Source organism: Diabrotica undecimpunctata, chromosome 3, assembly GCF_040954645.1.
Source record: "Diabrotica undecimpunctata isolate CICGRU chromosome 3, icDiaUnde3, whole genome shotgun sequence".
Lineage (NCBI taxonomy): Eukaryota > Metazoa > Arthropoda > Insecta > Coleoptera > Chrysomelidae > Diabrotica > Diabrotica undecimpunctata.
The window spans coordinates 310,476-327,878 of record NC_092805.1 but is presented as its reverse complement, the minus strand read 5'-3'; the positions used below and the strand labels follow the sequence as shown (position 1 = coordinate 327,878).

The following is a 17,403-nucleotide window of genomic DNA, read 5'->3' as shown; positions in this document are numbered from 1 at the left end:
AATTAAGTCAAAACATCACAAACTTTGTACTACCAAAGATATCCGCATATCAGCCAAGAATATGCGTTCAATACTGTTCATCAAGAATTTTACTACGAACGTCTTTTTCACTGAATATATCTCCAAGTACAGAGAGTCCTATCTAAAACTTATTAAAACAGTTAAAAAATGTACTATCAAAATCGTCTGGGAAGCTCTAAAAATGTTGCAAGAGAAACTTGCATGATTGAGGAATACTTCGTTAATGTGAGTAAAAATATAACATCAGATTTTGCCACAACAATTTTTCTATTTCCTAACTCCCCAATTCAAAAAAGGTCACGAATCCAATCTTTATAAGACCATTTGATAAATCTGAACTGATCCAAACAATGAGTAATATCAAAAGCAAATCTTTCTGTAGTAGGCCCATAAAAATTTTCTTAAATTTTCCAAAAAATTTGTTGAAGTCCTGGTCTCACTAACGATTTCTTTGAAAAAGGTATATTTTCAGAGTGCCTTAAGACAGTCCTTATTATTCCTCTTCATAAGGGTGGTGAAAAATCGAATGTCTGCAACTATAGACCTTATTGCCTTACTGTCGGTCCTATCCAAAATTATTGAGAGACTTATAAAAGCCCGACGTATGTCCTTTCTCGTTGAAAACAACATTTTATCACAAAGTCAGTACGGCCTTTTATCTAATAAATGTACCAGCAATGAGGTCTATTAAGCACTAAACAATAAACTTTACACTGCCATTGTTTTTTATGACTATGCCAAAGCTTTTGATTGTGTAAATCACATGTTGATAAAAAAACTAAATTTCTACGGAATTCGAGGTAATTCTTTGAATTGGTTCCAATCTTACTTGAGGAATAGAAAACAACTAGTTACAGCAAATGATACAGACTCTAGTCACAAAAGCGTTGTATGTAGAATACCACAAGGTTCAGTATTGGGTCCTCTACTTTTCCTTATCTTTATAAATGACATCACTAACTTAAAAATCGATGGAAAAATTTTTCTTTTTGCTGATAATACCAGTATTACCTGGAGGAACTCTAATATTTCAACTCTTCCTTCGTTAGATTCAACTATAACTTCTGATCTACTTAAAATAAAAACCTGGTTCGACTATAATTTACTCTCTTTTAACGTCGATAAGACAGTAGCATTATCCTATAAAGGAGCTCTTCAACCTTTGCTTCTAGGTAACAGCCAGATCAGTATCGTTGATTCTGTAAAAGTTCTTGGTATCTTTATAGACAGCAACCTTAAATGGTCCCTTCATATCGATTTGTTAAGTAAGAAACTAGCGTCAGCCTGTTATGCAATAAGATCTATTTCGAACGAAATCAATTTAACATCTTCCAAAATAACATATTTTTCTTCATGTCACATCTTCGATATGGTCTTCCTTTTTGGGTTCTAGTACAGCTGCCCAATCTGATGTTATTTTTAAATTACAAAAAAGAGCAATACGGTATCTTTACACCTACACGTTTTTCCAGGTGGACCTGACTACTCCACAAGAAATTCAACCTTTGATGTGTATTTACCGATCCCGTCCACTGAGTTAGTAAAGAAATCTATATTATATTCGGCAAAAAATATTATACAACCATCTCCCTGCAACTTAAATCTACAAATTGGCGATTTATGTAATTTTAGTAAATTTTAATTGTTATTGTTATTTTTCTGACTTTTTGTAAGCTTTATCCATAAAATTGTACAATCTTCAGTGACAATAAAACATATTTCTATTCTATTCTATAAATATTTGTTGAACTTATCGTAATTTAAATATAATATCATTAAAGCTTTATTTTCTACTTGTTACTAAATGCCACCAGATTATAAGGTTGTAGAGCTAAGATTAATATTATTAGAACAATTAACGTCAAACTTACATAGTTTACCCACCTCTAAAGTATTTTCACCAGGACTTAGTTTCCTGAGTCCCCAGTCCATTTATAGTAGTAATAGTGCAAGTTCGGTTCGGTACAAATATGTTCGGTGGAAATAGTCCACGCACTTATCTAAGACCTATACAACCTGATCTTTCTTTCTCTTCGTAATACAACTATTAAATTGTTTAAATGTAATACTCAATAGGGGGACTTGTTAATACAAGAAGTAAATCAATATTTCAAAACAAAAACAATTTATTTCAACAAATGGTTAAAATCCAAATAAAAATAGAACAGATAAACAAATTTTTAGGTGATAAAATACAAAAAAAAAACTTTTTATTGTTGCTTCTTTCGACGGAGAAGATTTGTTTTCACGTTTAGGGCTTCTGTACTAGTCGCTTTGATGATTCCTGCTAAGATGAAATACGTATAAGCAAATATACAGAGGCACCATACATGAAGTCAAATCTTAACTGTCTTTCTTTTATTTCGATATACTCTTTTTGAGTACTAGAAACCAATTAGCCAAGGATTTTTGCTTAGATGAGTAGATATATTGTGGAATGCAACTTTTAGATTCTCCATATCTCTTTTCCATCTTTTAGCATCGTCTGTTTTGTCTTGCAATTCTTAGAAGGCACAAATTAAAGCAAAAATCTGAATTTTTTGTTTCGTCAATAGAAATCTTCGGAATTCTACTTTCGCGATTTAGACTCCAACATGTTTAGATCATTAATCTTACAAACGCAAAAAGATTAAGAATCCTTTTCGGTTTTATGTTATACTGGGTGAAACAAAAATGCTAAGATGATATGATCGGCAGTATTTGCTTCACCCTCTTTGGTATCAAGTTTATCGTAGACATCAGTACACACTTCTGCTCCTACTACCTTCGCTTCCCTTTTAGCAACCATTTAGCTTTGAAGATCTGTGTCCAACCTATTTTCTTGCCACTGTTTATATAATGTTGTCTTCCTTTATTTTATCTTGAACTTCGTTTGACGGAATAATATTATAATTGGGATAATATTTTATTGTTTCAGGAAAGAATGCACCAATCCGAAAAACTCCTAGAGAATTTAAGGTTATCTTTAACAATGACACCCCAAAATTTGAAGGTAGAAGCCCCCGAACCACCTTCCAGCAATAACGAAGAAAATAGCCATCAAAAAGCACAACATTCAGCGCCGCCAGAAATTAAATCTGAAGCTGCTATATTCATGGAACAAACCTCGCAAACGTTTAAACACATGCAGACCGAACCAGTTATTACACCCAAAGTTGAAGTTGTCGAAAGAGTACCTTCTCCCCCCACACCACCTCAGGACCTATCGATGGATCTGTCTAAGGATAGCACAGAACCCGAGGAACCTTCTTTACGTGAGCCTTTAATAAAGGTAACCGTTTATTTTAATATAATATTCTTGTGAAATTTCTATATTATCTATCATGTTTAATGGGAATAAACCAAAATTTTTATTGTGGTTTATTAGAAGAAGAAATATTAAAATTATTACTGTTACGGACGTTATTATGATACCGACGTAAAGGTTATAATAAAATTAAATTGTCATATATTTATTTCACTTAGAAACCTTAGATGATTTACTTCTTGAGAAGTTGTTTCAACAACCTATATACAAAAGAAGGTATCTCTCATTTCGTGTTTTATGTAAATTGTGTCTGATGAGACCAAAAAAATCGAAATATACATACAAATATTTTTATTCGGTATTTTTTCATGTCATTTTACACGTTTTTTAAAGTAGGAAATTGAACGCTCGAGTTTAATTCGTGAAAAGATGAAAAAATAGTTATTTTCCATGTTATTCCGAAAGTGGTTCAAATTATATCGGATTTTATAAAAATTGTGCCAAAAGAAATCAATCTATCAGTTAACTTAAATGATTTGGCTGTCAGATGTAGTTGTATTTTTGGACTTAACTGTATTAGTAAACTAAATATTTTCTTGATGAATTAATGAACTAGATTCTTTAAAATCTTGATTCTAATATTAACATTTTGGTAACAAAACTACAAACAGAGAAGCTGCATTAACAGGTTAAGTGCTATGAGAGGCCAACACGAGCTCACACACAAAAGTTATATATGGGCTAGGTCGTCAGAAAATACTGTTTAGCTCAACAGCGGCTTCTCGAATTCATTTAAAATACACGGGGACATTTCGAGCCCGGCACGATGGTCTAGAAAGCATTTTGTCCTGTGCTTCGAGATGTCAACGAGAACTCACATGGCCCATAATATTTATAAGTAAAAACTGCGTAATTATAAATTTTTTTGATATATATTCATAGTAAGAACACATTTTAGGCAAAATAAGCTTTATTTTCATAAAACAAAACGTAATAACATTATATCAAATTTGTATCTAAAGTACAAATTTAATTGTTTGTCACGGAATGTATTACAAAAAAACAGCCAAAGCCAAAAAATTTTTTACAGCCATCACATGTCGATGAGGTGTTGGTTGCTTTCCTCTGTGCTACTTGCCTTTCTTCCTCTTCTACCATTTTTGCGTAATACGTTGTACATCGTCTTCTGCCTGCACGACCAACATCGCTCAGTTTGTGACTATTTTCCATAATGACTGGTATGACAATAAAATCTCCTAATAGACCCCGAATTACTTCTTCCTTGAATTTAGTAATCGTCATGCTTTCATTGGCAATGCTTTGATGTGCGACATAGACAATTATAAATGCTGTGCTAGTCAAAGGCTCCATCGATAATTTTCTGTACAATTTTATTCCTTTACGTGATGGCGAATTATAGCTTTTCATTTGATCTGATATATCAATGAAGCTTTTATATTTATTATATTCGATGACATTCTTTAGCTTTACAACATCACCTTCAACATTGTCAAGCGCAAATGTTCGTCCTTTGTCAAGCAGTACCTCCATGTACTGTCATCACTACATTTGTTGGTACGGTGCTACCTTCAGCATGTTCCTTTCCACAATATACGTTAAAATCGTAGGTATAACCTCCTTCCAGGAAAAATTGGAATAATTTTATGACAAATTTGTGCCTCTTGTTGTGAATATACTACATGAATTTTAGTCGCCCTTGAAAAGGCACTAAAGTTTCGTCAATGCACACGTTTTCCTTTGGAACGATGGGAGCCTTGAACTTATCCTCTGCTAACCAAGGGAACGATCTTCTGTAAACTGTCATCTGTTGTTACTGAATTATCGTTGAAATGCAGCGTTTTCCACAATAACTGGAAGCGAGTCATTGACATTACTTTTTTGATATTATTCACATAAAGATCATTCTTTGACCAGTACGAATGAAAAGATGGAAAATGACATAATCCTATCCATATAACTATACCCAGGAATCGTTTTATTTCGGCGACATCATTGTTGTGCCACTCGGTAATACGTGCTTTTTTTTCTGATTTCTTTCCTGACACTGCAGGGCATAACCATTTTTGTTTCTTCGACCTAAAAATTAAAAAAACAATCAAAATCAATTGAACAAAATAAATTAGATATTTACCATCATTGATAAAAGACCATCGTCTACAAAATATTCGTAGAATTGAAAGGGCGATTTGTTGTAGAAGTTTTCGTATAATTGTGTATGAAAACCTGCAGAATTATAGTCCTCAAATGTAAATTTCTGTAAATTTTCGCTGTTGACCGGTCCCCAGACAATAGCTTCATTCATTGTATTGGATACTATTGCTTCTTCTAAAATTTCCTGTTCTGAGAATTAAGAATGTTGGAAAATGACAGATTCTATAGCAGAATTAACATGTTCTCCGAAATTCGTATATTCTTTTTCTTTACTGGTGGACGCCGATACATCTTGTCCCAACGGTACGGTATTTTCGGTCATACGTTTTCCTTTTTTTATTATGTTCCGGAGTACTCGATTCAATTTCACTGTCACTAGAATCAGTTGGTTGGTAATCGTTCGAAAGATACGTGTCGCCAAACTCATCCGATTTTTCATCTGACAGAAGTTTTTGTTTCTCTTTCTGGTACGACTTTATTGTACCGCTCTAATTTAAGTACTGATAAGAAAAACGCAAGCTAAGGCGACGGCGCTTTCGCTTGTTAGATTTGCCGACACGTTATCAACAAGAATAGAGAGGTCAAGGCGTGATGCCACGTTGGACTCTCATAGGCATTAATTTGTTGCTGATGGCCGCGAAATTCTAACGTGGACTCACATTTTGAAAAATGAAATTTTAACCAAATTCGCATTTTAGAGTGTTCGATTTTGATTTGAAAGTTAAAGAAAATAATAGAAATACTTTAAAAAAAAGTGATTGGCCAATGAAGACATTAAAATTTTCAATATGGTGAACTTAACCTGTTAACTGAATACTGTATATCTTGCCGTTAATGCAAAATGTTTTATGTAAAAAATGTACTTTTCAGGAGACAAAAAAAAACTAAATAATATTTACTGTGTAAGTAGTGTTTTTCTCCAAATTATAAAATATATTCTTAGTCGGGCGTAGTCACTAAATTTCACCTAAAGTCCCTTACTAAATTTTGTGTTAGTCCTTCGATTTTTTCTTGGTTTCTTAATCATTAAATTTTTTGGTTGATTTTTTTAAGTTTTCTAGTTAATTTCTAACAACTTAGTTAGCTTCTTGAAAATTTAATTAGTTTTTGAAGGAAATCAGTAAATTTTGATTGTTACAATTTTTTCTTAGCTTCGTCCGTTAAATTGTCTTGTTTCCTTCTTTAGTTTTTTAGTTAATTTCTAAAGTTTTTAGTAGTTTTTGGTTCCTTAATTAGTTTTTTAAGGTAAATTCCAAGTTTTCAGTTAATTCTTGTTTTTTCTTTGTTTCTTTCATACTTATTTATTTTTTAATTAGTTTCTTTGATTGTTTATAGATTTTCATAAGTAAATTGTTTAGAATATAAGAAAAACATTTTTTTTATTTTAGTTAAATTTAATAAGGAATGTACCAGCACTGGCAGAGATTCTTCGCTCATGTTAATTTCTTTGTTTAAATTATTAAATTTGATTATTGTCCAAACAGGACAGATTGCAAATATTTACTAGGAAAAAAATAATTTCTTTAGTTTCCTAGTTAATTTCTGAATAAAATTGGTAGTTTCATGAATATATAAATAGTTTTTGAAGAGAAATTCTAAATTTTAAATTACTTCATGATACATATGTCACACTTGATACACATCACTATACATGCACAAAAAATTTTCAGAATTACTTTTAGAGTCTGGAAATCTGTAAAATATACAGAACTTCCCTATATTATCGAAAAATCAGAAGATCTGACAACACCGCAAACACGCAAATTTCATAATTCTTCTGTCAGCCAATTCTGAAATCATTCAAGCGCTCCATACTTTTGCCTATGGTAATATACTATAAATATTTCAGGTAAAGCCAGCAAGCGTATTACAACAGTACCTCCCGGAAACACAAAATCTTCCTGAAATAACCACCGCACCCTTGGTTCATCAAGATTTCGGTTCGTTCGCGGACGCTGACAAATCCGCCCCGATCGAACCGACGGATTTATCAAACAAGAGGATGGAAAAAGTTACGTGCGTGCCGGAAATATCGTTTATTAAAGAAGAAGCCGACGCAGTATCAATTTCAAGCAATAGTTCAGATCCAGAACGATTGGAAGTGGACATGTCTCAGGTAATATATTGTTCTTTTTTTGTAATTTTATGTTCACTCTGTGTTCTAGAATGTATTGTCGTTAAAAGTCCGTCGTATACCACGATAGATTATAGCGTATTATGTTTTTTGTTTTATTAAGCAATTTTGTGGTAATTTTCAGATAAACGAAGAGCATAGCGACTCGACGTTAAGCGAAACCTCCCCTACCTCCGAATCTACCTTTAATCACAGCGACGTCGATCCGGCGGTGTTGCAGGCTCTCTCTCGAAACGGATATAATCCGCCTTTAAGCGGAGAGGCGAGTCAGCTCCTCAGGAAACTGATCACGTGTCGAAAATTGGGTATGACCATCACTCCAGCGCAACCTCACGTCCTCAACTACACGTTGTTCGATGAACAGCAGAAATCCATAGAAAACACAAACGCGGAGAAAAGTAGACGGAAACAAAGTTATCCTTCGAAAGCATCCGTGTCAGAAAGCGTACCTATGGATCAAGATGAGGAAGAGGAGTACGGGCCCGATTTCACAGGAAATAGTCCGTGGTGTAATATGGTCAAAGGAAAGGTACGTAAATGAAATGTTTTTACAGTATACAATTTCCTTAAGTTGAAAAGTGTTGATTGTCTTTTTATTTTGTTAAGAGGGTGGAGGTGCCAAAGCGTGTTGCTTTGTCCTGTACGAATTGCGGTACACAGACGACGACTATTTGGAGGCGGAATTTGAGAGGGGAGATGGTTTGTAACGCATGTGGCCTTTACTTCAAGTTGCATGGTATAGACCGACCAGTCACTATGCGACGAGACACAATTCACACTAGACGCAGAAGGCCGAAAGCGGCAGAACGAGAAAAATCCGGTGGTAAGTTTTTTCTTTTTTTTTATTGCTATACATATACAAGGTATATTTGCTTAAAATTATCTAGGGAGCAGACTACTCGACATAAAATCATTTGCACCTTAGATATAATGACATATTGTAAAGTTAACTGAAAATTCTCGATCCGTTTTATTTACAACTTTGTTTAATTGTATAACTGCTTCTTAAAATTAGTATTTTTCTTTTAGTTTCTTCCTTAATTGAATATTTTGATTGATGAATAATTGAATATATTGAATATTTAAATAGCTTTTAAAGGAAATTACATTATTATATGGTAGTTTATTGAATATTTGAATTGTTTCTGGAGGAAATTACTAAATTTTGAGTTAATATTTACATTTTTTCTTAATGTCTCCCGGGATTATTAAGTTTTTTAGTTAATTTCCAAAAATAGTAGTTTATTGAATATTTAAAATAGTTTTTGAAGGGAAGTTTCCTCGGTAATAATTAATTTTTTAGTTAATTTCTATAGTTTTTTAGTTAATTTCTAAAAAAAATTGTAAGTTTCTTGAATATTTAGATAGCTTTTGAAGGAAATTACTAATTTTTTTTCGTTTTTATTCAGTTTTTTACTTTTATTTTGTAGGTAATCCCTAAAAATGATAGTTTCTTGCATATTTAAATTGTTTCTGAAAAAAATTTTTGAGTTAATATTTCGATTTTTTTCATAGTTTCTTCCGGAATTTAGTTTTTTAGTTAATTTTCAAAAAAAAAATGGTTTATTGAATATTTAAAATAGTTTTTGGAGGGAAGTTTCTTCGGTAATAATTAATTTTTTAGTTAATTACTATGGATTTCTAGTCAATTTCTAAAAATTTTATTAGTTTCTTGAATATTTAAATAGTTTTTGAAGGAAATTACTAAATTTTTACTTTTTCTTATTTTTTTTCCGTAATTATTAAGATTTTTTAAAACATAATGGTTGCGTAAATATTTAAATTGTTTCTGAAGGAAATTACTAAATTTTGAGTTAATCTTTCGATTTTTTCGTAGTTTCTTCCGGAATTATTAAGTTTTTTAGTTAATTTTCAAAAATTATAGTTTATTGAATATTTAAAATAATTTTTGTAGGGAATTACCAAATTTTTTGTTAATACTTTAACTGCTAACCCTTATGAATTGATCGTACAATGTCGAAAGCATCATCTCGTAAAAAATCAGTCAAAAAACACCCTTTTCTACTTCTGTCTAATTATTGGCCGTCGCACATCTTCAAATTGCCTAAAATACATGGACCAACAATGTGTCGATTCTTCATTACTATTGGACCTGGAATTATTTCGTTTCTTTCTGCCCCGATGTTGATAAATGTGTCATTGAGACTCCATTAGTTATGATTTCTATTTTCTATATTTTTTCCTCAATAATTCTACGTTTTCTTTTTGTATTTTTCTGATTTTCTGTCAACTGTCCTTCATTATTTTTAAAACTCTCTTCAACCATTATAGAACCTTCTTCTAATTTCTCATCAGCTCTGTTTCACTTAGTCAGTGGTTCTAGCAGTTTCTTTTATCATTTCTATGATCACTTCGTCTGTTGAATGAAAGTCGTATAGGTACCCATTCGTCATCTTTATTATTGATGAATCTTAAAGGATCGTTTTAGGGAACCACTGGAATCTTCATTTGGTTCTTTCAACGGTTCGGGTAACTAATAAGATGTTTTAGCATCGTCGCCTACCGAACAAACGCGAATTTTTAAACTCTTGATGATTATTGCTCGCAAATATTTTGTAGTCCCGAATAAAATTCAATTGAGTTTTGCTTATAAACGTGAAATGAAAATGCACGATCTTTTTTATTCACAACTTTTTTACAATTTATTTGTACAATTGTCAAACTAGATATAAAGACTAATTCCTTAATAAAAGTGGTCTTATAGTTCATATCCCACCCTGCGCTGTGGCGGTATAGCCCTTGAAAGCCGTTTCACAATATATACGCGTCGGGGTTTTATAGGCCGTACAGTATCGCCGGTCGAAGCGTCGCTTCTGAAGAGCACTGAGGATATGAATCATTCACTGAGAACATTCAAAACATTTTAAATACCAATAGTCTAATCACGTTACAATATTTTCCATTGGACTTTTCAATGTATCTGATAATGTTCTTTCTTTTTTAGATTACTCTCCTCTTGTTGGTAATTTTGTTAACCCCCCAGTGCATACATATAAAGCGTATAAAGCGAAAATTGTAAAAGGTAAGTAGAAATTATACCTTCTACTTTCTGAGTCATTAATAGAACGTGGATAATCCGGAACTAAAGGGACCAAAAAAATCGATTTATCTAAACTTTGAATTAGGAAAAATAAAAAAAATAACATTAAAATTTATATTTATTTTTCTGTCAGTCCAAAGTGTACCTTTAGTGCAATAGCACAATATGTACCAAAACTTGGGTTTTATTTCTGTTCAACAAATCGTCTTAATGTTTTTTAAACACTTATGACTTATGGATTCATTAATTCGTCTTTATCTATATATCACATTGATATTTCATAATGTCAATATCTTTCAGTGGAATTGGGTATGAGAAAAATAATGTGAGCTATAAAGGGATTATTACATAGCACCGCTTTTATACTGTCAATGGTTTTGTTCTAGCTGGTTAGACAGAAGTAGTAGTAATTTCGTAGATTTTTTTCTAAATCAACATGGGCTAGAAAATGTTGAAAAGATCTTTGAAGTCCATGACATTTTTTATATATGCATGTGAAATATATTTTAATTGTATGGGTATAGCCTTCTAACAAACAAATTTTAAACAGGTTTTTCCCAAACTTTGACGTTTTCCTTTCACGTACTGTCGAAAAAATAGCTTGCCTCTAAATGCCAGACATTGAATGTTATGAAGTCTATCATTTTCAGAACACTCGTCATTGTTTGCTAGATGAAACATGCGCAAGAGCAATTTGAACCGATTTCGGGGCATGTATTTAGCAATATCACTTTTATATAATGAAATTTTGTGCAATCAGCTAATCACGGCTTTGAGTCTAGTTCCATTAAAGAAGGAGCGCTATGAATGTACGCATTTCAGTATAGTTAGTCCCTTTTCTATAATTAAAACGTGTTGTTGCTCTATACTTATACCTATTTGTTTCGAGGACATTTTCAGATAATGCTTACTCTATCTATGCGCAAATCAAGGTTTTGTGTCAATTTAAATGACATATTTTTAATACGTGTGTAAAACAAACGTAAATTCATTTGTGTGAAGCCAATCTAATAGTAAAAAAAATCGGATACAAACCATTAAAATTTTATTTAAGATTTTAGTTAACAAACCTTTTCTCAAAATTTTCTTTTTTTTTTTTTTTCGTTACAAGTTCATGTCGGATTCACTCGTCAGCGCTGCATCTATGTAGGATCCAAATCCGAATCCGAATAATCAGAAAAATCATCACTCATGTTCATTTTTCTAAACTCGTCTAACTCAACGGCAGCCGTTTCTGCTTCTAATTCCAACTTCAAATAACGGAATTGTTTGTTATTGTGCGCCATATTAACTTTTTTCAATCGTGAAGTCGATACGCTCCCTTCGGAATTAAATAACAAACTGAAACATCTTACACATGTCACTCTCTTACTGGAAAGATAACAGACTATTTGACCTTCAGATCTATGGTAGACTTGACCTGCAACTAGACATTAGTAACATTTTCACAATCGCAGGCTGCGTGCACCATATGAGGACACGGCAATTTTTACAAAAATAATTAAAAAACTAATCTGATTTTATGTTTTTTGTTAAAAACAAACACAAATAGGGTAATTAACTTCCAATTAACAAAAATAAATTCGAATTATCGATATTTTAACATTAGATCTAATAGGAAATTCAGTGAAGCCCAAGAAGAGGTCAAATTGTCCAGGTTATAGTATATTTTATCATGTGAACTATCAGCCCTATCTGTTGACAACCGTTCCCAGTTCATTGCTACTATTTTTCTAGCAACTTTGTCTATCCATCCCTCCATTCTAAGTTTTGGCCTACCTCCAGCTTTTATTCTGCTTGCTAGAGGTTCTGCCCACAACCAGATATCTGTTTGAATTTGTAGTATGTCTCATAGTTGTACCACCTCCGCCCTCGTAGTATACCCGCATCAAATGATTAATATGACAATCATTGTTAGTTTCAGCTTCCAAAGATCGTGGCGCCGCGGAAAGTTCGGACACAGACGACATGCTCAGCGCCTTAAGACGCCAACTTCGGCCTCACCTGGTGATGGCTCTACAAGGACACCGAAACAACTCGAACGAGAACATGAATCTAGACGGTAGTCCGAAGGTACCATCTCGCGCACATATACAGGTAATTCTTAGCTAAAAGACAAAAACAAAAGTCCGGATTCTGCGTAATTGAAATGTTTAAATTCAACGTGATATTTTAAATTCCTTAGTTTTTTCTACTTTTTTGTTTATGAATTAATCACACGATGACACGATTAGAAAAACAATTTTTACTAAACATGAACAAATAAATCCTTTGAACACATTATTTCATTTAAAAAACGCTAGGTATTTACTAATCTATCCAATAATCTCGAAACAGTAGCCTTGTCCTCGTCAAATCTCAAACCCACCTGCTGGTTACGGTACGTTGATGACACCTTTGTCATTTGGCCCCATGGTAAAGACACATTAGATCTCTTCCTCTCCCACCTGAATGGAATACATCCCAGCATTCAATTCACGATGGAAGTTGAGTCTGAAGCGTCTTTGCCATTCCTTGATGTTCTTATTCAGAAAAATCCACCTCACAGTTTTTCCTATTCCGTGTACCGGAAACCCACTCATACAAACCGCTATCTCAATGCCCAGTCACATCATCACCCCGCCCAACTTAATTCAGTCATCAACACTCTTATTTCCCCTTCCATAAGACTTAGCGACATAAAACCCAAATCAATAGAAGCATTCAAAAACTTCTAAACCCCATTCCATCCAAAAAAAAAGAAACCTTGCCGCCGGATCAACCCAAAATCTTTCTACCTTTCATTAAAGGTGTCACTGACAAGATCAGTAGAACTCTTATCCCTCTTAATATCAAAACCATCTTCACCACTCACTCCAAATTGTCCAATCTCGTCAGTTTAGATCAGTTCGGCCTGATCTAAAGAACGCCGAACAGTTACACCAAAATAAGCTAGAGCTTTGTTTTCTTCAAACCGCATCTCATTAAAATTGGCTCCAAACTTATTTTTCAGGGCAGATACAATTTGGACCATCCATTTAAGAGATAATTAGGCGTTTTCAGACTTTTAATCCACTCTGTATATACATTTGTATATATATATAGCTTTAGCATTAGCTTGAAAAACCTTAAATTTCAGGGTCCAACCGTACCAAATTTCTTGCCAATAGAGAAGATACCCGGCGGCGTGTCAGCGCGGGAAGCTGACTCCGACGAGGACAGCATAGCAGACCTACCGTTAAATCTTGTTTCCACGCAAATGACTGAGGGTGAACTAATTTAAAAGATGAATTTTTAATTTAAAAAACTTTTAGTTCGTACTAACAGTATCCAGTGATACCAACTCTACTTAATAGTATTAGATTTTTAATATTAACCGTAACGATTTTTTACCAAAATAGGATGACGGCAACAATCGTTTATATTCGGAATAGATTACTAGAAGGCAAAACATGACAAATTTCAATATATATAAATATATTTTTTTCGAAATAAACACATCACATTATATTTATTTTAGTAACTAAGTCCAGCAAAAAATTTGCATTAGTGGATTTAAACACATAAAATTTAGCAAAAACATTTTAACCGACTAAAATTATATTTGGATCTTAAAAGATAAAAGATTATTAAATTAGGCTGTAAAATTAAAAAAATTAAATTTGGGGTAGCCCGATACGCAAGGTCAAATGCCATCCCGGTTGGACTATTCAGACACAATTTTTTATACGACTTTTACTGCTGTCATCTCTAATTCCTCCGCAGGTGCAGTGAGTGACTCACAGTTTGCTGACTATCGAACACTATTCAACTGCTGCAAATAAAATTATTCAGTATTAAATTCCTACGAAAACACAACTCTGCCTTCCGTACTATATTTTCACCGGCTATTTCACGTTTTCTACCGTTATAGAGTCAAAGCTCTTCGCGAATATTAGTCCTAGATATAATAAAAAGATTCTTGTTATGTCTATGATAATAGTTTGGTAGAACAGTTGCGTATGACAGATAGACAAAGATAGCTAGACCACTCAAAGTGATTATTGGTATTTCATCTTTATTCACAGAGCGACCCATACCTTATTATGTCTATCAAGATGTAGAAGCGGCTTACGGTATATAACTATATGTAGTAAGAGCATCTTACTGGTACCCAATGTGATTCGGGTTCGAGCTTTCAAGTAGCTGTCTCACAACCTGAATATTTTTATCATAAAGATACTCTATTAGTCGTCACAACAGTTAACTCGCTACCAATTGTACTCTTGAAGGGATTGTAGTCATCGAGCTTCTCCTGTGATCTTCTAAATAAACTTACGTCCCTTTTGTGACATATTGACGGGGTATTTTTATCCTCTATATGTTTACTGATGGTATTTTATTCTTGTAGCCTGATTCATTAAGACTCCTGACAATTCGTCCAGATATTTCTACATTTCGAATTACTTTTAGAGCTCTGTTTATCGCGGAACTGGTCAATTGACCTCAAAATGTATTAGTACCACAAATATTACTCGATATGTTGTCATACGGCAATAATAGGCGCTTTAACTATGAAAAATCACTAAATCCAGGTATTGCATAAAAATTAAGCACAATACAATACTGTGTATACAGGGTAGTTCACAGTAGGTATAGAGAAGTATTAACCAAAAAATTTCAGAATAACGTGAATATTTCTAAAATTAAAAAATATACAGGGTGTCCCATTAAAAAAACGAAGTTATAAGCAACTTCCGGTATAACCGGAAGTAGCAAATAGATGAAAATATTTTCATTAAATAGGTCACTCTTCAAAACCCGTTCATTCCAATTTTCATGAGTCAGTTACCTTTAGTTCTCGAGATATTTCTAATTGGCCGTTTATCTGTCGCACCCTGTACATATTCTTTTGAGTGCATATCAAACTAAACTGATTCACCTGAAAAGGCATGGTTGATGGTTGTACTACTTAAACCTCGTACAACTCCTCAGCCTTAATTAGAAGTAATGTGTTGATGTTGCCATACGGCAACACACGCCACTAACGGGTACGGTTACAAGAGTACGGTCCAACCGGTGGGATGACATTATTAGTACCAATAATATGATTTTATAATTTCAAGCGACTGGAACTTTTTATGAAGTCAACAATATTGTTTAGTCAAAAAATAATATTCAAACCTTCAAAGATGTTGCAATTGATTTATTTTTCTTCATAATTATTTAAAGTATGCATATTCTAGTAATTATTTATATTATGTACATTTATATTCGCATATAAACGATTGTTTTCCAAATACCAAACTACGCTCTCTCTCGCTTGAAATATTTTAACACGTACTTACACGATAATACTCATTTTGTGTTTCTTTTGTACTGTCATTTTTTTCTACGAAGTCCGATTGTGATATTTTCATAAGCTTATACAGTTTTTACAGAAGTCAAGTAGAGAACATAACCAAACTTTTGCTTATGCCAGTAGTACCATTACATTAGTGTATTTTTTTATTACGCGAATATTTTTTTTTTGTTATTATTTTCATTATTAACAGTAATTTTTAGTTATTTAAGAACATCTTGATATTGGTTGAATAGATATTTTACTAATACTAAAAAACGGTATACTAGATAATCGATTGAGTGTGAAACAACCGTCCAATTATGAGAAAAATACTCTTTATGAACTGGTGTTTTAGGAACGAGTAATTAGAGGCAATTTTCTTTACTTCGAGGAGCGTTCGGAGGTTCTAAAATAAATGCAATAAATAAATAAGGACAATATTAAGTTTTAAAAAAGTTTATGGATCGAAATAAGGTAGGTGTATAGGTGTATAGGAAGAAAATATCTGTCATAGACACGACACTAGGTAGAAAGAATATTTTGCATGTATTTTCTTCCTATATATACTAGTTTACAGTCTTTCTTATGTGTTTTTTCGACATTGTATGTAATAACTTCTTTATTCGAGTTCGACATTAGATTTTTTGTGTATCTGTTGTAGTTTTGGCTACAAAAAACTTAAGGTTAATTAAGTGCAATATAAAATATTGCCAAAAAAATTAAGTAGATAAAACAAAATAATAAAAATTCATATTTGAATCAACATAAACAGCAATGAATACTTATCATCGTTACCTACAGTTTTTTTCACATCAATGTAAAGTAATAAATTAGAATTAAGCTATATTTACTTTTAGGGGATCTAAATAATCATAATTTATAGTAGTATTTACTATTTTATGCCACACCCGTCATCGTATACGTCTGGAGTTGATATCTTTATTATAATCTTTAATTTGATTGTATTGAAAAATTAAGTAAATTTATTTGACCAAATTTATGTCACTTTTCTCGCCTAAACTATCAGTCAAAGGAAATGTAGCTGCCGTCTAAGTATACAAAGGCCAGTAAGTATGCAGACCGTCAGAAAACCTCTACGATTGAGTAGTAGTTAGGATTTGACTGTCCTGAAAAACCCCCTCTACGTGGTCCCCTTTATTACTGGCCCAGGAGTGCAGGTACGTCTTTGATAGAAGCTACCGAAAATTACTCCGATCAATAACGAAGACATGTCAATGACTGATTGGTCCCAATGACAGTCCTGGCCTCCAGATGTGTGGCCTGACTGCTTCATTAACACGATTTACTTTATTGTTGCCATTAAAATGAGTTCACCATTTTTGGTGAATTTTGAGAATGTCATAACGTCCTTGCTTAGTTAAGCAGACAAACTGATCATACTTGGAGATTTTAATACAAATTTTAAAATTGAATCTGACCCTTTTTTTGATATTCAAAATCTATTA

General features: G+C 32.8%; 1 protein-coding gene across 2 annotated transcripts in view; it reads left to right on the top strand.

Moving 5' to 3' along the window:
* LOC140436332 (uncharacterized) overlaps positions 1–16,424 on the top strand; it is a 37,775-nt gene extending 21,351 nt beyond the window's left edge. Inside the window, exons 3-9 of one of the 2 annotated variants that reach the window (XM_072525053.1) lie at positions 2,939–3,292; positions 7,290–7,556; positions 7,699–8,103; positions 8,181–8,397; positions 10,540–10,617; positions 12,554–12,732; positions 13,754–16,424. In XM_072525053.1, the coding sequence (XP_072381154.1) occupies positions 2,939–3,292; positions 7,290–7,556; positions 7,699–8,103; positions 8,181–8,397; positions 10,540–10,617; positions 12,554–12,732; positions 13,754–13,897 (1,644 nt within the window). In that variant the 3' untranslated portion in view covers positions 13,898–16,424. The remainder of the gene's footprint in view (positions 1–2,938; positions 3,293–7,289; positions 7,557–7,698; positions 8,104–8,180; positions 8,398–10,539; positions 10,618–12,553; positions 12,733–13,753) is intronic. The other variant, XM_072525054.1, reaches the window with a different exon arrangement.
* Positions 16,425–17,403: the final 979 nt, after the last annotated feature.